The 21779-nt window shown below is 49.9% G+C and overlaps 1 protein-coding gene across 1 annotated transcript in view; it reads right to left on the reverse strand.

Moving 5' to 3' along the window:
• CCDC180 (coiled-coil domain containing 180) overlaps positions 1-21779 on the reverse strand; it is an 81346-nt gene that overhangs the window by 14136 nt on the left and 45431 nt on the right. The window contains 17 exon segments of the mRNA XM_024734429.1: positions 756-834; positions 945-1000; positions 1253-1425; positions 3296-3415; positions 5418-5516; positions 6796-6912; positions 7104-7248; positions 7905-8051; positions 8798-8978; positions 10486-10661; positions 13981-14207; positions 15928-16346; positions 16475-16514; positions 18147-18273; positions 19338-19453; positions 20302-20475; positions 21594-21716. Coding sequence (XP_024590197.1) covers positions 756-834; positions 945-1000; positions 1253-1425; positions 3296-3415; positions 5418-5516; positions 6796-6912; positions 7104-7248; positions 7905-8051; positions 8798-8978; positions 10486-10661; positions 13981-14207; positions 15928-16346; positions 16475-16514; positions 18147-18273; positions 19338-19453; positions 20302-20475; positions 21594-21716 — 2519 coding nt within the window.

Below are 21779 nucleotides of genomic sequence, written 5' to 3' on the forward strand. Positions count from 1 at the left end.
TGTATCCTTTTCTGTGGTGAGGACCCAAAGAAAACTAGGTTGAGCCACATGTAGGGTTGCCAAATTTTCAAATAAAAATACAAGTTAAACTTGAATTTCTTAATACAACACTGTAAATCAACTATACAGCAATAAATTTTAAAAAAGAACTCAAATTTCATATAAGCAATGAGAAATTTTTAGTGAACATCCCATGCGATATTTGGGACACACATATATAATATTAAAAATATGTGTTGTTCATCTGAAACTCAAATTTAACTGGGCATCCTGAATTTTTATCTGGCAGCCCTAGCAACATGTACTTCGTTCGTAACCACTGAGAGACTGAATATGCAAATGAACAACAGCTGGACCATATATAAGTAGAGAACTCTGGCCCATAAGCTGCAACAACCTGCCTAGGACACCAACCCCTTAGCTACAATAAAAAACTCAGGAAGCCGGCTTGTGGAAGTCAGACTTGCAGGAGGACAGATCGCTATTTCTAGCGGCAATCCAGGAAGCCAAACAATACCGTGGAAAACCACCCAACTCCCGGACAGGTTCCCAGGGTGGGAGGCCATGCGAGCCAAACCACTGGGCGGGGGTGAGCACAGACCAGTCTAAAGCCAGTGTCAAAGCCGGCCCCTTGTGGGGTCCCTTGGAGTGTCAGGGCTGTGAGCACAGGAAGTGCACTCTGAGGACATGGTCTGGTAAAGGGTGGCGGGGTGGGGTCTGAGGCGGGGAGATCGCAGGCAGCCTAGCCTTTCTACCTCGCTGCCAAGGTGGTACTGGCAGTGGACAAGCCCTTCTTCACGGAGTTCTCTGCCCGGCTCCGGAGTCGCTTCAAGCCTTTGGGTGACAAGCACCCAGGACAAGAACAGAGAATCCAAGGTGAGGTGGGGCCGGGTGGCACCACCAGCTGCCCCACCACCGGTGCCCTGAGACCTGTTTGCCTCTACCTGTTTGGGACCGCTCTTTGTCACACTGCTGGGTTGGACATTTGGAGTCAGGAAATCTGAAACCAAAGGAAAGGATGTGAGCTTTTCCCCAGTGACCACGAGCGTGGCTCAGGCCAGGCACTGGGCACTATCCCAGTTAGCCCACGATGCCACGCGAGTCTGCCCAATCGTGAGCCCCACTTCAGAAGAGGAAGCTGAGGCTTTGAGAGGAGAAGCCCCCGCATAAGGTCACAGCTGTCAAGGGTGGCTCACAAGGGGGCTGGCTCCCGAAGGCTCAGGGCCCCACTGTGCACACCCAGGCCACTCACTGCAGGATCCTCCTGACCACCTCCACAGCTGGGTCTTCAAGCAGGGACTTCCCCATGCGGCTTGGCTGGGTGAAGGACTCGGGGGTGACCACGTCTACCTTGGCCTCTTCTTCATGGGCTTCTGAAGACACCAGGATGTCACTCTCTACCACCAGGTTGGTCAAGATGTTGTCCTAAAGGCCAAAGATCAGGGCCCAATTGTGTGGGTGGCAGGCAGGCAGGCAGGCTGGGTTCCCGTCCCAGCACCACCTTGCCCAGGTGCTGTGGCTGGAGGCCAGCTGCCTGACCTCTTTGAGCCTCCCTTTTCCCTTCCGTGAAGTAGCAGTGATCATATCTACCTTAGAGGACTATTCATTCATTCATTCATTCATTCATTCATTTACACGTGCATGCTTCAAAAATGTTTCTTGAGTGCCTGCTTTCTGCAAGCCTCTACCTGGGTATGGGACACAGGATGAAGAGCCCACATGTGACCCTTACCCTCATGGAGCTTACAGTCTGGTCAGAGAGACAAGACATTTATCTGACCACAAATAAATGGTCAAAAATGGGGCCAGGGCTTCCCTGGTGGCGCAGTGGTTGAGAGTCCACCTGCCGATGCAGGGGACACGGGTTCATGCCCTGGTCTGGGAAGATCCCACATGCCGCGGAGCGGCTGGGCCCGTGAGCCATGGCCGTTGAGCCTGCGCGTCCGGAGCCTGTGCTCCGCAATGGGAGAGGCCACAACAGTGAGAGCCCCAAATACCGCGAAAAAAAAAAAAAAAAAAAAAAAAAAATGGGGCCAGTGTTATGAAGGGGAAGTTCCAGCGTCTTCCCTGAGGCTGAGGGTCATGGACCTGTAAGGCCACCCGTAGATGTGCCCAGGTGGTGTTTCTGACCAACGGACGAGTGAATGAGTACATGGATGAGTGAGTGGCCACCTCCACCTCGAGTTGGACCTTAGAGAAAGGGTGGGAGTGGTGGCCCACCACGAGGGCTTAGGCGAACTGCTCCCCATTTTATCCTGCATCTTGGCTCAGTGCTAGACTGTAAGCACTGTAAGGGAAGGACTCCGGCTGGACCCCTAAGTGTCACCTTGTGGGGCGCAGTACTGATGGTGTGATGGAAGCTTAGCGCTAGGGGCACGGCGGGAAGAGCCTCCCCAAAGAAGGAAGGGCTGGCTCAGAGCGTGGCAGTGTGAGGCAGGGCCTGAGGGTGGCCAGAGCAGAACTTGAGGGGTGTCCGCTTATGCTCCCATCGGCTCTGTCACAGCCCTTCTGGCAGCTGGCTGAGCACCTCTGGTGTTTAAAGCTTGGTGAGAGAGGGTGGGGTGAGGGCGACAGGTTCTGCCCTCTTGGGGCACACCGTCTAGGGGAGACGGCTCCTAAAAGGGAGACCTCACTGCATGGTCTGTGGGCTCATGGGGAAGTGGGACATGCCACCAAAACCAGGGGGTGAGAGAAGGCCTGGGGAAGAGACCTCTTACGGGGGCCAGAGAAATGAAGTGCCCATGGAGGGCAGACCTTGGAGGAGGTTGCTGCGCAGGTCTAGGGAAAAGGTCTGGATTTTGTCCCAAGGGCAGGAGAGTGACACGGGAAGACTGGCCTTGTCCAACATGAGGTCTGGCTGCAGCTCTGGGAATGGATCATGGGGGGAAGTGAGAGGATAAGGGCAGCCACGTGGGCAAGAGACGGGGGGTTGGACAAGGCCATGGGGGTGGGGTGGAGAGAAGCCGGTGGCTGCTCATGGCAGCGGTGGGAAGGAAGAGGCTGAGAGGTGAAGCTGCCCTGAGAGCTGGTGGGCCCTGATGGCGGGAGGAGGTGCTGCCAGGAGGCGAGGGGTCTCCTAAGAGACCAGTGCAGGGAAGTGACCCATCTGGGATTTGAACCCAGATCTGACTCCACAGCCTGTGGCCTTTCCAAGGCATCCCAGCAGGCCTGACTTCCAGCAGTGGCCTGGGAGATCTTCTTGCCTTGGGCTGTGCTGAGCCCTGCGGGTTTCCTGGGAGCCCGGACCCAACAGTTCAGCCGCTCTTCCCCATGGCCACCCCATCCCGTTCCTTACGGTAAGGACCACTTGAGTCACAGATACCATGTTCAGCTTGCAGTTGAGATACTGAATCCTCTGGCTCAGTTTTTCTTTCCAAGTTCGAACAAGGCCAAGGAGGTCTTCTGTGGTCACTATCTAGTGCGAACATGGAGGAAAAAAGCCACAGGAAGCAGGCTGCGGGCAGGCAGGCTGACTCCATGTGAACTGCAGGAACCGGCTGGCTGGCAAGGACACCTCTTGGCTCCATGGAGGCCCCTCACTTGCAGGGAGGGCCCTGTGGGAGTGGGGAGCCCTGGGCTGGCTCTCTCAGGTGGCCCCACTGCAGCAGTGGATCCTTCCCTGATGGGGCATCGGGAGTTCTATTCCTGGTTCTATGGGTTTGTTCTGGGCAAATGATTTAAGCTTGTTCTACTTAGTCTCCCCATCAGTGTGATGGGGACACAGTATGTTCCTTAGGATCTCTTCTAGTTCTAATGCTCTACGTGTAGAAGGAAATATTTGGCCCAAGATGGCGAGGGCGTGTAGGCGTGAAATGGCCACAGCCTTTCTGGAGGGTGATCTGGCTATCAGACCGGATACGTCAAATACATGACCCCTTAGAGCAACAATCCCACAGACCATACCTTGCAGGGGGCAGGGAAGCACCCGTGAGGATGTTCACCTTCCCCAAGCAGCCCGCACAGCGCTCAGTGGTCCCCACACATTGCTCCCTGAATGGCTCACTGACCTAATGGATGACCCAGGCCAGGTGGCGCCTTGGCCTCTTCCCACTCCCTTCATTTCCAATGCACCCTGAATCCCACCCATTCCCCCGCTGCTCAACCCCGGGATTGGAACATGTCCCTGCTGGAGTCTCGAGTGGTGACACTATTCGGTCTTGGCGCTCTGCTTCATTCCTACCTGCCTCCCTGCCTTTCTGCACCCAGCAGCCAGAAGGTCTTCTTTAACGTGGCACTGAGCACACGGCCCTGGGCACACCCTTCCCTGGTCCCCACTGCCTTCACCGAGCACCTGATGCATTGCTTCCGCCGCCTGATGACCACCCGGCAGGAGAGTCCAACCAGTGTCCTCCGCCAACACAGGACCACCCGCCCGCTCAAGCAAATGCTCCCCGCCCCATGCCAGGGTCTGTGCAAGCCCCCTGGTACCCTGCCCACTGCCCTGACACATCAGATAGGAAGTGAGGAAATGTGGGAGAGCAAATGCTTCTGCTCTGAAGAGAGAGAGTTGTCCCTAAAGGGCCTGCTGAAGCGGTCACAGCAGATTAAGCTGGTTTTCCCCTGCTCCCCCCATGTATGTGTAGAAACATCTGCACGAAAGCACAAGAGGTTACACGGGACCTCCACTCTGTGCTTTGCGGATGTTCGGACTTTTTTCACCAAGCACATGTAACTATGCAAGAAAAAGCAGTAAAGATAGAAAAATAAATGTCCTCTCAGTGCTAGTAACAATAAAACCTCAACTTAGTCACTGAAATGGAAGACAGAACCCCTGGCCAGGACATCTGGTTCTCGAGTGCCTGGCTGAACTGTGGAGAAAAGATTACTTGGAGTGGCCAGGGTGCAGGTGGCACAAGGGACAGAGACATGCACTAGAGGCAGAAAAACAAGCAAGTCAACAATGTAAACACGCAGAGACCCGCTACACTGGTCAGGGCCTGGCAGGCACCTGGAACCTCGCTTCTCCCAGACTTTGCTCCAATTTGGACTTTTCACAGCTTATACACGGAAAATGGAAGTAACCAATTTATGTGCAATGGTCAAAACAAAAGGAAAATCGAACAAAAGGTGGTGGTTGTTCAGAGGGCAGAGTCCTGCCTCTGTTATTCATCCAGGGCTGCGTTCCAATTACAGGGAGGGAGGCCTGGTGACATCAGAGGGGGAGGGAGGCCAGACTCAAGCCCCTGTGTTCACTGGCCTCAAGATGCCTGCCTGGGAGGCGCTAGGGGCCGGGGGCAATGGCTGGTTTCTCTTCTCGTCCTTAATTCCATTGAATAAAACAGGGGTTAAGTAGGAAGGCTCAGAGGCCCCGCTGGTGGTGGAGAAATCTTGACCACAGATATAAGTTTATTTCCAGTTTACGATTCTGGCCTGATGCATCTTTACTATTCATAACTTAGTATCCACTGAGCACTTACTTTTTCATCTCCCCTTGAGCTTCGGCACATTTGCACCTTGCTTTGAAGCTGTTCCAGAGAAGAATTTAATCCATCTGTTTGCAAATTGGATTTTGCAACCTAGAAAAACCAGAGGTTCTGAGATTTGTTTCTAGAATACTTATTTTGATCAAGAAAATGTTCCGCAAATCATTATCTGAGAGGTGGATTAAGTACTGAAAAAATGAAATCAGGGGGAACAATGCACAGTCATATCAGAAACTCGATCAATGCAAATTTAAAGGACTTTTTTTTACTGTCAAATAGTAAGTTTTAAAAATAAAACTGGTGACCTGCAGTACTGGTTGAGGGCGTTAGGAGGACACACTCATGCCCTATTGGTGAGGGGATGTCTGTACAAGCCACCTGGAAAGTACAAAGAGCCTTAAAACATTCATGCTCTAACCCAGTAATTCCAGCTCTGGGAGGCACCCTATGGACACCATCAGAGTTTCCAGTGCAAGCATGTCTAACACACCATTTGTGTATATTATAAGTGAAACCCACCAGATGTTCCTCCAAAAAGGAATGGTTAAGTAAAAATGGCAACACATTAGGGAGAGGGAAACCATCAAAGTGATGTTTTTGAAGAAACTTTTCAAGATTATACAGCTTAAAAAATTGTAATAAATAGCACCCTTCCCTTGTCCCCACTGCCCTGACCCTCACTCCAGCACCAGGAGCCCAGCTCACACGGCCCTGCTGACCCGGCCCCCGCTCCAGCCTCATTGCTCCCCACTTTTTCCTGCTCGAGCTCTCTCTCCCCTTGGCTCCAGCTCCCCAGGATTTTTTTCACGATCTCTCCAGGACACTGCTCCCCACCCTCCTGCCTGGCTGGCTCTTCCTTCGCCATCAAGCCTTGGGAAACACCACTTTCCTAGTCCAGGTGAAATCCTCTCCTCTACGTCCCCACGCACCTCACACAGCCCTCATGGCCCCTGTAGCCCAGATGGCCTGGCATGTCTAAGGCCTGAATTTCTGGTGTCAGTCAGACCTGGGTTCACATTTTGGCTCCACCATTTAAGAACTCTGTGTTCTTGCCCTAAGTCACTTAATGACTCTCTGCCTCAGTTTCTTTATCTCTAAAATGGGGATAAGAACGGTACTTGCCTCACACAGCTCTTGTGAGGACTCACACAGTTAATCAAAATAAGCCCACTGGCAGGCTGCATGGTGCATAATAACTCAGTGGATGTTAGAAACTATTACGATTTAATCTCTGACTTCCGGGCTGGAGTGCAAGTCCCATGGGGGCAGAGACCACACCAGTATCCCCAGCACCTGGGACAGTGCCTGGCATGCAGGTGTGTGTGATAAGCATCAAGTCCCATGGGGCAGATGAAGAATGAATCTGTCCTACCTCGCACTTGATTTTCACTTGCAGATTTGTCAGCAACCGCTGGATTTTCTCTATGAAAATAAGGTCCACAGACAGGTTATGGAATTTACTTTCAAACTTGTTGATGACATCATTAGCCTTAAAGAAAGAGAAAAAGTAAAGGAGTGGGGCTTAATTTGGAACTTTTGGACTTTAGAAGCAGAGGGGGACAGGCTCAGCTAATGGTTGGAAAGGGGGCTTGACCAGCCTATCAGGCAGTGAGCAAGGCAACCACCTTGTAAGCGGGTATGACGGGAGCCTGGCTAGAGGTCGTGGTGGGGCCTGCTCACCTGGTCCAGGTACTCGCTCTCCATCTTCTCCATCTTGATCATGATTAAATTTTCAACAAACTCTATCCGGGCAGCTTCCTTCTCCAGTCGATGACACAGTGAGTCAATTTCTTCAGAAGAAAAGTTGCCTCCCTCTGAGAACAATCTGAAAATAATTTGGGAGAAATAAATCCACTGATCAGACCTGAACCTTTCCACCCAGTCCAAATACTGTGGTTGACAAAGCTTTAGATTAAAAGTACAAGACCATGGAAAAACAAATGCAGGTAGCTCAAGGACAGAAGCAGGGAAACAACCCAAATGTCCATCAAGAGATGAATGGATAAACAAAATGTGGTACATCCACACAATGGAATATTACGGAGCCTTAAGAAGGAATGAAATTTTGACAGATGCTGTGACATGGATGAGCATTGAAGACATCATGCTAAGTGAAAAAAACAGACACACAAAAGAACAAATCTCGTGTGATTTCACTTCTACGAGGTCCCTAGAGTAGTCAAATTCATAGAGACCGAAAATAGAATGGTGGTTCCCAGGGGCTGGGGGAGGGCGAAATGGACAGTTAGCGTTTAGATTCAATTTGTGAGGGTGAAAATGTGCTGCAGGTGTATGGTGGCGATGGCAGCACAACAGTGTGGATGTACTTAATGCCAGTGGACTGGACGCCTAGAACGGTTAAAATGGATCATTTTATGTTACGGATATTTTGTCCCTATTAAAAAACGGAGAGGCCAACAAGACCACCTCTCAACAGAGGAAGCCCAGGGGCCCACAGAGGCCCCAGATGCTGGCTCTCACCTGCAGTGCCTGACAAACTCAACGTTGGTGTAGCGAAGCTTGCCCAGGCTCTCCTCCAGGTACTGGCGGAAGCTGCGCAGGGACACCTGGACGACGTCGATGTAGCTGAGCAGTTCCCGGTGCAGAGTGCTGCTGAGAGTGACCAGCCTGGGGGACACGGGAGGGCAGGGTGGTGACCTGGGCTCGGGCGGTCAGCCTGGAAGGTGGCTTGAGCTCCACATGCCATGCCCAGCTGTGGGGTCACCAGAACCACTGCCTGTCTTCTCTGGGTAGAAAAAGAGGCCTTAGAAGGAAATTCACGATGCCAGTGCATGTGGGGCTCTCAGTGAGCTGGACCAGAGGGCAGCCCCTGCCACCAGATTGCTAAGAGAATCCCCAGGTCCTACTGGCTCCGTCCCCTCCTCCCTCCACCCGCTCTAACTCACAGGCACCTCACCTCAAACCCCTGAGGGGCCTCCTGGGACCCCTCACTCTGCCCTGAGAGCAGGGCATCCCCACCTCGAGCCGGGTCAGTGCTCCTCTCCGACGGGGGAACCCTGCCCCCTCCCCACCTTTCTCCATCCCAGGCCCGAGGGCCTCCTGCAGGAAGCTCTTCCTGACTTCCCGATAGGAGCGGTCCTTCCCACCATGGACGTTTCAGGGCACATCATCTGCACCCCTGCACTCTGACCACGGGCACCCTTTTCTCTCTTTGGCTGCTCCCCCCACCCCAGCGCCCAGCCCTCGGCCAGACGCTTCACACAGCTGCACCCTTGCGAAGAGGTGAAAACCCTTCTGGAAACCCTGACCCTTCTATTACCCACAGGGGGTGGGGTAACCACTCCTCTGAGAACATCCACCTGGTGGGGATTCTAGGGCCACGAGGCTGCAGCTGAGACCCCCAGTGCCCTTACTTCTGGCTCTTGGTGGCGTTCAAGAAGATGTGCTCCATGTCATAAATCTTGCGCTGGAAGTCTTTGCTCCTCATGTTCTGCTCCTCTTGGAACTGGCAGAACATCCTCCTCTCCTTCCTCAGCGTCTCCATCACCCCCGCACAGTGGCTGTCCAGCCGCTCTTGGTGAAGCAAGAGTTCGGCTGGAAAAGGACAAGGGGAGATGAGGCCCTCCAGGATCTCAAGCCAACTCAGGACAGCGCTTTCCTGGACAGTGATGTGCCTTTCCCAGGCCAGCTACAGAGCAGGGACCTTTCAGGCCAAGGTCCCTTATCCTGTCCCTACTGCCCTCCCCAGGGCCTGGCCTGGGAATGGACACAGATCTCAGGGAGGCCAATATGAGACAGCCCTGGGTCTTTAACTGGAGAGGAGGATCTGGCCGGCTGTGATCGGCGAGGTGCCTGCGGTGGAGATACCCTGCCTGCAGCAGAAGGGAACAAAGCTTGGGAGATGGACAGCACCTCCCACCCCAGGAGCAGGTGGGATGGGTGTTGGGGAGGGCAGGGATCTCGATGCGAAGGCCTGGGAGAAAAGAGCCAGCACTAAGCTGGGCAGTTGGCATGTGTCCCTTTATATCAGTGGCTTCTCATTTCCAATGAGCCTCAGTTACAATGGACTTCAAGAGCTCCATCATAGGCCTTTAGAGTTAGCAGAGAGTCCCAGCTCACCTCATCTCACCTCCTACTGCCTGGAGTGGAGGAAGTGCTATGGTCTCAGCTCTGCCAAAAACAAATGGTGGGATTCTGGGGCTTTGCTTCTCCAGCCTCGTTTTTCACATTATGCACTGGGCCAGGAGCCAGGGAAGGGGAAGGAAACCAGCCTTCAGGGAGCATCTTTGTTTATACTTATAATTAATGCACACATTTCCCATATGAGGACAACGAGGTTCCAAAAGTGAAGCTGGTCTCCCAAGGCCACAAGCATTGGGCCTCTGGAGTCCACACTCTTTCGCTGCTCCAGGCAGTAGGAGGTTGGGTGGGCTCACGTGGAGGCTCTCTGGAAGCTTTCAGGGTCAGTAATGGAGCTTAAAGTGTGACTCGAGTAAAAACCTGACAGGAGCCGTTGAAGGATCCAAATAAAAGTGCCCTCCCTCCGATGAATGGAGCCCTCTGCCTTAGAGAGAAATGGCACGTCTTTCTAAGTGTTAAAAATTATAAGCTGAGAATAATGGCTACCACTTTTGGAGGTTCTGGCTTATGCCAGATGCTCAGGATTCCTCACTGTACCATTTCAAGGAGAATTAATTACCACCAACAGCATGCCTTCTGCAGGTTAGGAAGGGATCAGAGAGGTCAGGTAACCTGCCCAGAATACCACAGCTAGACAGGTTGAACCTGTTAGCTCTGATTCCTGAACTAGAGGCTTGCCTCTAGGGTATCTGCCATGCAGGTGTGTGTCTGACAGGTGTGTGAGCATATCTGGGATCCACAAAGCTAAAATAGGACAATACTCTTCATTTCAGCATCTAACACCTTCTTTAAAAAAAACCTTAAATGAGGATTCTGAGTACAACCTTCTCTGCCAACCTGGGAGGTACGAACCCTCACGCACATCTTCCAACGTGTGATGACAACATGCTAAGCACTGCGGGGTACAAGCTGCTAATGAAGGTAGGGCTGCAATGGCACAGACACCGGGGGTCTGCAGTACCTGCCCTGACGTTGTGGATGTCCTTTTCAATGAGCTGGGCTCTTGGCTGGTGTAGGTGCAGACGCAGCTCCAGTTCTGAATCCAGCTCATCAATCTTGGTGGCCACGATGACCCGGGCGTTGAGGGCACATTGGTCAAACCACTTCTCTAAGTGCTCAAAAAAGCCAGCTCGAAGCCTAAGGGAGAGACCAGCGAGGGTCAGCAATTGTGACCAGGGAGATATCTTTCCACACTGATGCTTCAAGTGCTTCCCCCTTCTACTCCTTCTTCCTTATTTTATTTCCCACTACACTGTATCTCTTTGTTTGGGTGGACCATCATTCATTTAGCCAGACCCCCTGTTGAAGGACATTGGGTGGTTTCCAACCATTTGTTCTTACAAAGAAGACTGCAATGAATAACCTCGTACATATGTCAAGTGTAGAACAATTTCCATAGGATTAAATTCCCTGAAAGGGAACTACTGAATCAAAGCCTGAAATACATTTGTGGATCTGGTAGATACAGCCAAACTGCTTCTGTTGCAAGGCAACTTGAACTCCCATCAACAATGAATAAAAGTTCCTATTTATCCATAGCTTCAGAATGTATTGTCAAACTCTTGAATTTGACAATTTTCTCATATTATGACTGAGACTGAGCATATTTTCATGTGTTTAAGACTATTAAATTTCTTTTTCTGTGTACTATCCATTAATATCTTTTGTCCATCATTCTGGTGTGTAGTTGCCTTTTTTCTTATTAATTTCTAGAATCTCTTTATGTATTGGGAACATGAGGTCCTTTGACTGAGATGTGAGTTGCAAATATTCTTCCCAGTTTATTATCTCATCCTGTTAAAATGTAGAGTGATCTTCTTGGCTATATATTGTTAAGATGTTGGTTCTCTCCAAATGTATCTACACATCCAATACAACAACAATTAAAAGCTCGGCAAATGTCTTCTTTCGGAAACTGATGAGCTGATTTCAAACTTATATAGAAATACAAAGGGCCAAGGAGAGTCAAAACAATCTTGGAGGATGTCAAGGTTGGACGACTTACACCACCAGATAATAAGACTTAATATAAAGCTACAGTAATCAATCAGGGGGAGGTGGTGATGCGAGGCCTGGCAGAGCCGTGGAGAGAGGAGAGTCTTCTCAAATGGCCTGGGGTCAACTGGTTATCCATATGGGAAAGAAATGAATCTGACTTCTACCTCATACATAAACAAAAATCAATTCCAGTTGAATTGTACATCTAACTATGAAAGTTTAAAACTATAACATTTATGGTAGATAACACAGGAGAATATTTTCATGACCTTGAGGCAAGCAAAGATATCTTAGATAAGACAGAAATTACCCTAACCCTAGTGAAAAAAACTGATGACTAGGACCTTATTAAAAGGATTTCTGTTCATCAAAAGATACCTTGAAGAGAGCAAAAAAGGCAAGCACAGTGAGCGGGATGAACATTTGCCATGTATTTAACTAATAAAAAACTCATATCTGAGATCAATAACTCACATAAATTAATAAGAAATAAGATAGGCAATCCACCAGAAAAAAAATGGGCAAAAAATTTGGCTAGGCATTTCACAGAAAGATTACTAAATGGCCAATAAGTATATGACAAGGTACACAGCATTGTTACTCATCAGGAAAATGCTAATTAAAACCACAATGGGGCTTCCCTGGTGGCGCAGTGGTTGAGAGTCCGCCTGCCGATGCAGGGGACACGGGTTCGTGCCCCGGTCCGGGAAGATTCCACATGCCGTGGAGCAGCTGGGCCCGTGAGCGATGGCCGCTGAGCCTGCGCGTTCGGAGCCTGTGCTCCGCAACGGGAGAGGCCACAGCCGTAAGAGGCCCGCGTACGGCAAAAAAAAAAAAAAAAAAAAAAAACCACAATGGAACAGCACTACACATACACCAGAATGGTTAAAATAAAAACTACTGACAAACCAAGTGAGGATGTGGAGCAACTGGAACTCTCATACACTGCTGTAAACTGTTAAAACAAACCCACTTTTGAAACCTCTTTGGCAGTATCTTTTGGTTGTATCTCCTCTGAGACAGATGGACACACATATAAGTCAATTTCCCAACAATTCCACTCTTAGTTATATAGCTAACAGAAATGTATACACATGTTCACCAAAAGAAGCCGGATATAAAAGAGTACATTCCATGGGATTCCATTTAAGTAAGTTCAAAAACAAGTAAAACTAATTCAGAAGTTAGAATATTTGTTATCCTTGGGTAAGGGAGGGCAGTGACGTGAGATGGGTACATGAAGGAGGTTGGTAGTGCTGTCTTTCCTGTGGGTACTGATTACTGGGTGTGTTCCCTTTGGGTAATTAATTGAGCTATATGCTCATAATTTCCATACTTTTCGGTATGTATCCTATGCTTCAACATTCAAATCCAATCCGTTGAACACAGAACTATTTTTTTGGTTGGTCCCAAGGCCAGATGGCATAGTGTTTGGTTCAAGACTCTGGAATTACAGGGTCTAGGTTCATATCCTGGGATTTAACTACTTCCTATCTCAGAGATCTTGTCCAAGTTATAAATTCTGAGCTTCAGTTTCTAGAATCACCTGTAAAATGAGCTAATTACAGTACCCCTCTCTTAGTTATTCAGAGTATTAAACTTTCTCAATAAATATTAGCTCCGATGGTGGTCCTTGCTTTTCTTCATTCCCTGGTCTATGGAGAGGGCAGACAATGGCCTGTGACAGAGGGAGGAGGAGGATGAGGTTCAAGTCAGAAGACATTTTCAAGGTGAGATGATGCTGAGGTGAAGGAGAATAGAGTCCAAAGGCCTGACTTTACTCCTTTTACTCCCTGCCTCTGGTCTCCTGTCCATGTGTAAACATGGGAGGTAGACTAACCAGGTGATCTCTAGCTGGTTAGTCCTAGCTATGACACTGTAGTATCAGGAGGGCAATGCAAATGCTATCTAAGAGCCAAATGCAAATTTTCACATTTGTTCCAAATTCAAACATAAAGGACCAGAAAGAAAATTGGGAGTTAGGGGCAGTAGATATTCAATGGTAAAATTATTCTATATTCTTCATTGTACTTTTTTCAATTTTCTACATTAAGTGTGTAACATAACCAGAGCAAAATACCATACTGATATACTCATAACTATGGTCTATATCTATATAATTTTCCTAAAAAAGAAAAGAAAAGGAACTCTAATATTAACAGACATGCCAGGATCTAGAACCCAGAAACACCTTCTAGGGAAAACCCTGTTTCTTCTGTATTGATACAAGGCCCAGGCCAACAAGTCATCCTGGGACAGGCAGAGGGCTCTCTCTCACAGAGGATACCTGTGACTGCGAAAAATCCCTGGACATCTGCTACTTTGTGTTGTGTTTCTCATGTCTACCCTCAGTTACCTACGTGTTTTCTTTTCCAAAACGAGTCCAATCTTCCATTATACTATTTCACCTTGTTAATAAAACTCAAGGAGAATGAGAATAAAAGGGTTTTTTACTCACTGTTTCTTAATTTCTAAAACTAGTCTGGATGGAATGATCACTTGTTCTAGGACCTTGGCACTGGAAGTGTCATTGAAGAGAATGGCAAAAAGGTTGGAATGGGGCCTCTTGCTACTCTCTTCTTGTTCCAGGGGCAGGAAGACAAAGTAAGTGTTCCCACTGGACGTTGTGAAGGACTCCATTTCCTCATGGGAGACCGCTCCCAGACTCTCTTCCTGGGCTCTGACCTAAGCAGAAAACAAGACTTTAGACTTGCCATCATCAAACAGACTTGGTGATCCCTACCACAGGTTCCGTGACATCAGAGGTTGTAAACCTGTGGGACAAATCTTGCCTATGATTGCTTTTTGCCCATACAGTGCCTTTTAAAATTGGGAAATTCCACCTAAAAATCTGGATTTCTTTTTAAAATCAGAAAATCTGGCAATTCTGAGCCTACATTCCCACAGGGCATTGTTGGCTGGAACTGAATAATGGCTGCATGGTTGCCATCGACTGAACGTTGATGTCCCTCCAAAATTCATATCCCCAGTGTGTTGGTAATTGCAGGTGGGCATTGGGAGGTTATTAGGTCATGTAGGCAGAGCCGCCCCTCATGAATGGGGTTAGTGCCCTTATAAAAGAGATCTCAGAGAGCTCTTGCCCCTTCCACCATGTAAGGACACAGAAAGAAGGCAGCCGCTTGTGAACCAAGGAGTAGGCCCTCACCAGACACTGAAGCTGCCAGCGCCTGGATCTTGAATTCCCAGCCTCCAGAACCATGAGAAATAAATGTCTGTTGTTTATAAGCCACCCAGTCTGTGGTGTTCTGTTAGCGCAGCCTGAGAGGACTAAGACAGTAGTCTCTCTCATGTGTCACTGTTTTACACTTGGTGTCCAGCGCTCTTTTCTATTGCATGCCTGTGGGCATTTGAGTTTGGGGTCCCTGTTCAAAAAGAGGCCTCATACGCCAATTCTTCCACAGCAATATAGGAAAAGAGTCTTTTGCAATTTCATGATTATGGAATTCAAATTACTGTTCTGTGAGTTTGAATGTGTTTTGCGGACAAGATTTATTTATTTATTTATTTATTTATTATTTTTGTGTGTGTGTGGTGTGTGGGCCTCTCACTGTTGTGGCCTCTCCCGTTGCGGAGCACAGGCTCCGGACGCGCAGGCTCAGCAGCCATGGCTCACGGGCCCAGCCGCTCCGCGGCACGTGGGATCTTCCCGGACCGGGGCACGAACCCGTGTCCCCTGCATCAGCAGGTGGACTCTCAACCACTGTGCCACCAGGGAAGCCCGACAAGATTTATTAATATGAGAGTTACTTCCCTGCACTCTAAGGGGAGCTATCTGCCAACTTGGATATGGATCTTTTTTCTTACATAAGCAGAGAATGGGAAGAGAGAAGGAATGGAGGGGCTAAGTTGGTCTACACAATAAAGAGGAGCTGGGAAAGAGGGAGGACCAAGGAGGGATGAGGAAAGTCGAGGGGTGACTTCAGAGTACGTTGCAAGATGAGATGTGAGGAGAGGAAGGTGAATTTTAAAAAGCATTGCTGGGGGCTTCCCTGATGGCGCAGTGGTTGAGAGTCCGCCTGCTGATGCAGGGGACACGGGTTCGTGCCCCGGTCCGGGAAGATCCCACGTGCCGCGGAGCGGCTGGGCCCGTGAGCCATGGCCGCTGAGCCTGCGCGTCCGGAGCCTGTGCTCCGCAACGGGAGAGGCCACAACAGTGAGAGGCCCACGTACCGCAAAAAAAAAAAAAAAAAAAAAAAAAAAAGCATTGCTGTGAGATAAGAATTGGATCCCTGCTGACAAAAATAAAAGGTGTGCATACATTTGTTATTCTCTATATGTACCCCAGTGGAGACTGCGCCACTGGGGACCCCAGCTTGTCTTAGGGACACACGGAGTGAACACAGCACACCTTCCATACCCAAGAGTGAATCCGCTGCTGGCCTACCTCATCCACAGATGAACTCTCACGCTCTTCCTCTTCTTCCTCCTCTTCCTCCCTCTCCTCCTCCACCTTTTCCTTTTTCTCCTCCTCTTCTTCTTCATGAACCATCATGTTTGCCTGGTTCGGGGGTGATTTTAAGGAGCTGTCTCTTTCAATCTGCATTTCTTCTAATCCCGGAATAGAGTCCCCTCTGGACTCATCCATCTCTTTACTCAGTACAGACTTTTCCTGTGGGCTTACTACCACTTCTTGAGTGGTGGGGGACTCGATTTCTTGATCTTCTACTTCTTGTATCTCTTCCACTGGCCTGAGGGAACTTGTTCCCCTACTTAAGCTTTCCTCACCTTTGCTCGTGTCTGCTTTAGGCCTTTGTTTTCCCCTCAGTTTTCTCCTTCTCTCCTGGAATTGCTTTTCATGTGGTTCTGTTGATGACCAAGCCCAAAGCCCAGGAAGAGACAGGTTACCAATGCAGCCTGATTGGGCCTCCCCAGACCCCAGATATACAAGCGTGGAATCGGGGAGACTCAGACTTGAATTGTAAAAGTGTTACCTGGTGCCCTCAGTCGGAAAATGACTTCACCCTCCAGGTTCTACAAAGCAAAAACACGGACAGTGAATGAGCAGAGTGCCACTTCTGAGGGCGTATCTTTTCTTTTAAGGAAAAGGCCCCGCCCCTCCCCTTCTACATCTGATGCAGGCCTTGACCACTTATTTCACAGGGGTAATCAGGGTGTTCCCAATCAGTTTTCCTTAATCCCAAGCAGGCTAGCAAAGCTTTCATCACACAATGGCAATCACAGAATAAAATTTCATTCTGACACATTCTCAGTAGTGATCTGGAGCAAAAAGCAAGAAAGTATAAATGGAGGGATGCAAACAAAGGGGCAGGAATCTGCTACACCCAGTGCTGGATGCAAACATACAGAATGAACATGATTTACAAGATCTGGGAGCCCCCTCATCAACACTACAAATTCCCTCTGTCACAGGCTGTGGGTGAAGTTGTGGATATAGTGTGCCATGGATAAGAGTGGATCTGAATTCCAGCTCCTCACAAGCTGGATGACCTTGGGCAAGTCCCTTAAACCCTACGGGCTCAGTGTCCTCCCTGTGACACGGAGACCACAGTAGCACCTACACTTTAACCCAGGCAACCAGACTGATCTCAAAGCTTGAGTTCCACCTCAAGCCAGGTGCCCCACGAAGCATTCATGAGCAATTGGGACAGGGATCCCTGCTGAGGGGAGGGATTCTCTGAGGAGTCAGGAACCCCACACCTACAGGAAACCCTCACCAAGTTCAGTGTCAGCCACAAGTATCTTCAGCCCTGGCCGTGCAGGACTCTGGGTGCCTGTGTGTGGGAAAGAGCCAACTCTGGGAGAGTCAGACCAGGACACTCCGGGCATTCGTGCGTTTACCAGGGAGCACTCAGTGTGTCTGAATTATGTGCAGGACACTGCTGAGGGCAGTGGAAGCTGGACGAAAGTTAGGAGGGCACACCTGCCCCTCAGAAAACCCCTTCCAGTAGGATGCCCTGAACTCCTGCATTTGACAGCGACCAACGTACAAGCACGTTCAGGGAAAGGAGAGGTGACGGGGTGAGGAAAGGGAGATGAGGGTCAGAGTGAGTGGGGGGGATCCTGTCACTGGCAGTGGCTGGAAGTATGGGTGGGTTTGGGGTGTGTGGAAACAGAAGGAGCCCAGCAGAGGAGCAGGGTGAGGAAGGGCAGGGGGCAGTGGCAGATGTAGGAAGAGTGAGGAGTTTGCTGAAGCAGGGAGAGTCAGGGCGGGAACCGGATGCGGTGGGGGTGGGGCTCTGAGGTCATCTAGGGACTGTGGGCTGGGTTTGGTAGGGGCTGCAGAGCTGGTGAGGGCCTTTTGAGCAGGAGAGTGGGTACATCAGAGCTGTATTTTAGGAGGGTTATGCAGCAGTGGTGAGTTGGGTGAATGGAACTCAAAGAGTCACATAAATTAGCCTTTTAATTGTAATTCCATTCAAGCCTGAGGTCTGGATTCTGAGCCCTTCAACCTCTTTTAATCTGAGAAGAGATGGTGTCTTTAGGAGACGCTTTTAGCTTCTCACTCCTTGATGTCCTGACACAGATTCTAACTCCCCACAGTCCAGAGAGGCATTCAAAATTGAGGCAAATAAGACCTAGACGTCATCCTCTCCCCATTGCTCCCTGGTGAGCAGCTGGGATTTTTTGTATCCCTTTCCATACCTGTTCAAAGATTTCACGAACACAGAAGTGTCGGCTGAGGGTGGAGCTGTAGGAGTTGAGTTCCTTCAGTATGATCGCTGGGTACTCCATCACTTCCTTTGTCAGGAGGCCATGAGAACTCTCACACCTGGGAGGCAGGGAGGTGAGACCCCTGTCTAAGGGGGGTCAGCTGGGTGTGAGAGACCCCAGCCAAGAGCCATGCCTGGGACCACATGGAGGTGGGCTTGCATCTGGCGTTTAGCTCTGCGCAGAGCTACTGCCTAGGTTTCCTTTTACAATAACAGTCTTTGGTTTGTTTTGCTATTTTTCTGATCATACAAAGAATACATACTCTTTGTAGAACATTTAGGAAACACATGCGAGAGAGTTCTCTGCATGTTGTAACATAGGTTCCCACTTCCTGTCTACTGTACTAACCCTGTCCTTGAACTTTACCTATATCACCCCATCAAGCACTCCAAACCCCCAAGGCCCAGATTCTATCTGTTCCCTGGGGAAGAGGACCAAGGTTCAGGGGGTTACTTACTTGCTTTAAAACGTACTTCTGAATCTAAGTACTGCAGTCAATTGGCAGTGCAGTTCCATTTCTGTGAACAGTCCTTACAGAATTAGCTGTACAAAGGCACCAAGGCACAAGATAGTTCACAGGGAACTGGTTTTCATATTGAGAGACTGGCACCAGTCTTAAAAAGCTAATCAGTTGGAGGATGGCTAATTCATTATGAAGCATCCATATTAATGAATGGATGGTCATTTAAAAATGAAAAAAATCTGCAGTTATAGAACAATTCTTATTTTAAAAACACTGTATGTGTACATACATATCCACATTTATAAATGTCCGTGTTCACAAAAAGGACGAGTTGGGCAGAAGTTAGGAGAATTTCCTACATGTTTGTATTTGTTAACTTTTTTTTTCTTTAACAAAGCATGTATGTTTTAAAAGTTAAGAAGGTGGGGCGAGGGTCCATGCTCTTGACCTTTAAACTCCATGGCATAGAAACCTCCGTCCATAAACTTTTCTGATCCAAGTTCTCCCTGAAACCTTTTGTGTTGGCTGAGGGTAGAGCTGCAAAGAACCACAGTGATCTCTGATGTTGGAGACATCATTGGGTTGGGCTCCTAGGCAGGCACCTTCTGATCCTGAATATGAATTCCAGGCCATCCCCTTCCGGCGTCTGGTCTGCCTACCTGCATTTCATATTCTTCAGAAAATCTTTGGCCTTTTCCAGGTGTAACTTTAGGGTATTCTCACAGCTTTGCTGCCTCAGTTGGTCCAAGAGCTTATCGAGGTGAGCCTCCTGGGCCTGGTAGCCACACCCCAAACAGAAGGAAGCAGATGTGAGTTACCAGAGCTCGACGAGTGTACGTGACACGCAGAGACCCTGCCCCTGGAGCTGAGGTCCAGGTGCCCCGGGCAGGCTCTTTTCTACAAAAGGGGCACCAAATGTACCACCATCCTTACTCTCACTGCTCTGGGCCTTTGGGCTCTTTTCCCTGCCTGGAATGTTCTTCTCTGTCTACGTTATAGCCCTGGAGACCCTGCCTAGATGGGACTCCTCAGGGACATGTCCCTCACCCCCAGCCCGCCCGGGCAGGCCCCCGCTACACCTTCCGGAGGCACCTACTCCCTGCTCTCCTTCTCACCTTTTGTGCTCGACGTCAGATGCTGAGTGCACCCCTCCACCCCTAGACTGTGTGAAGGCAGGTGGGTGGGGGCCAGCTCATGTCCTGTGGGGACAGGATGACTGCCAGAGGTAGATGCTCCGTGCCCCGCAGTCTGTCTGTCTCTCATGCAGACCCCCTCACAGACATGTCTGGATCCGGCACCCATTGCACAACCCGGACCTGACTCTGGCAGGATTCTTCTGCTCCCATGCAGCCCCGTGACCAAGGTGAGCCTCAGTTTCCTATCTGCTCAAGTTTTATAGCTTGAGGCTTTACATTTGAGTCTAAGATACATTTAGGGCTAATTTTTCCATAAAAATAAAATACATAAAATATAGTGTGAAGTATAGATTGAACTTTTCTTTGCTTTGCATCTGAACACTGGCTGAGTTCACGGGCCACCAAGCAGAGCCGCTGGGTCGCTGACAATCCGGGTGTGGCCCTGCGCTCATGCCTCGTGGGGGCTACCTGGATGCCGGGCCCACACCTGGCTCTCGCAGCTGTGCTTCTGCCGCTGCTGCTCCAACCTCTTCTCGAGCTCCAGCTCCTGCATCAACAGCATGCTCCGATGTACCTCCCACAGCTGCACAGCCTCCTGGAAATAGCTGAAGAGATCTGAGTTCTGCCGCTCTGTCTGCTTCGCCACGGCCTCGAAGGATTTCTGCGGTGGCAGAACCCAGAGAAGGGGCCTTAAGTGCCAATCGGCCCAGGCTGAGGAGAAGAGCCCTACTCACGAGGCTCCCTTGCCGGCCAGTGGAGGCCCATGTCACTGGCCGTCACTGCCTGGGCACCATCTCTCAAGGTTTTCTTCTGTGCCACATCGTGGCTTACGGTCCCCTCTCTGTTGGGACAGCATTTCTGTTCTGTCCAAGGCCATGCCCTCGGACTGGTTGACCTGAAGTCCCATCTCTAGACCTGCCCCGTGTCCACTGAAGTCCCTGACAGGAAGAAGATGGAGTTTGGGGCCTACAAAGAAGAAGATGCCACCCTAGAGACCAGCCTCGCATCAGGTGGGCCATACCCACCTTGGCCTGGGGCATCCCTCCTTCTTTGGATTCCCTGACTCAGCACCTGAGCCAAACACCACAGTCTACTGTTAAATCCTCACCTCTCCCTCTTTCATGTGTGTCTCTTATACTCTCCTAGGGCCTGGGGTTGGCAACCTGTGGCCCGTGAGCTAAATATAGCCCCCTGCCTATTTCTGTTTAACCTTGGGAGCTAAGCACAGATTTTACATTTTTTAATGGCTGAATAAAACCTAAAGAAGATATTTAATGATGTAAAAATTATATGAAATTCAAATTTCAGTGTCCATAAATAAAGTTTTATTGAAACACAGCCATACCCATTCATTTCTGCATTGCATAGGGCTGCTTCTGTGTCACAGCAGCAGAGCGAGAATTTGTGCCAGAAACCTGACAGCCCACAGAGCCTAAAATATTTACTATCTGGCCCTTCACAGAAAACGTTTGCTGACCCCTGCTCTAGACTCTAAGCATCATGGGATGCAGGCTTGCTGCTCCTCGTGACCTTCAGCACCCAGACTCGGCAAGGGCTCGGGGAGCACTCACTGCCCGAGACTGTTCAATCGGAGTCTGCGGGTGACTGAGGCATCAAGGGGTGAGCCTGGAGCACCCGGCACAGGGGCACTGCTCCGAGGGGCTGCACGCACCAGTGACGGCAAAGTTGTAAGCCCCCGGGCTCCCACTCCTCTCACAGCCCAGCACGCCGGGTGCCCCCCACCCTGCTCCCCAGCTGCACAGGTCCCCAGTTACGCACATCCAAGGCCTCCAGCTCCTCCTCCGCCTTGCTCTGGAGATTTCCCACCATCTGGAAGAAGGACGGGCTCACCAGGCTCTCTGCTTCCTCCTCAGTGAAGGCCTTCCAGTCCAGCAGCTGCTTCTGGAGAGGTACAAGGCAGAGCCTGGCTTAGGGCTGATGGGGGCTTCACCTCAGGGCTGGTGC

This window comes from Neophocaena asiaeorientalis, unplaced genomic scaffold (assembly GCF_003031525.2).
Source record: "Neophocaena asiaeorientalis asiaeorientalis breed wild unplaced genomic scaffold, Neophocaena_asiaeorientalis_V1.1 scaffold192, whole genome shotgun sequence".
In the NCBI taxonomy this organism is placed as follows: Eukaryota; Metazoa; Chordata; class Mammalia; order Artiodactyla; family Phocoenidae; genus Neophocaena; species Neophocaena asiaeorientalis.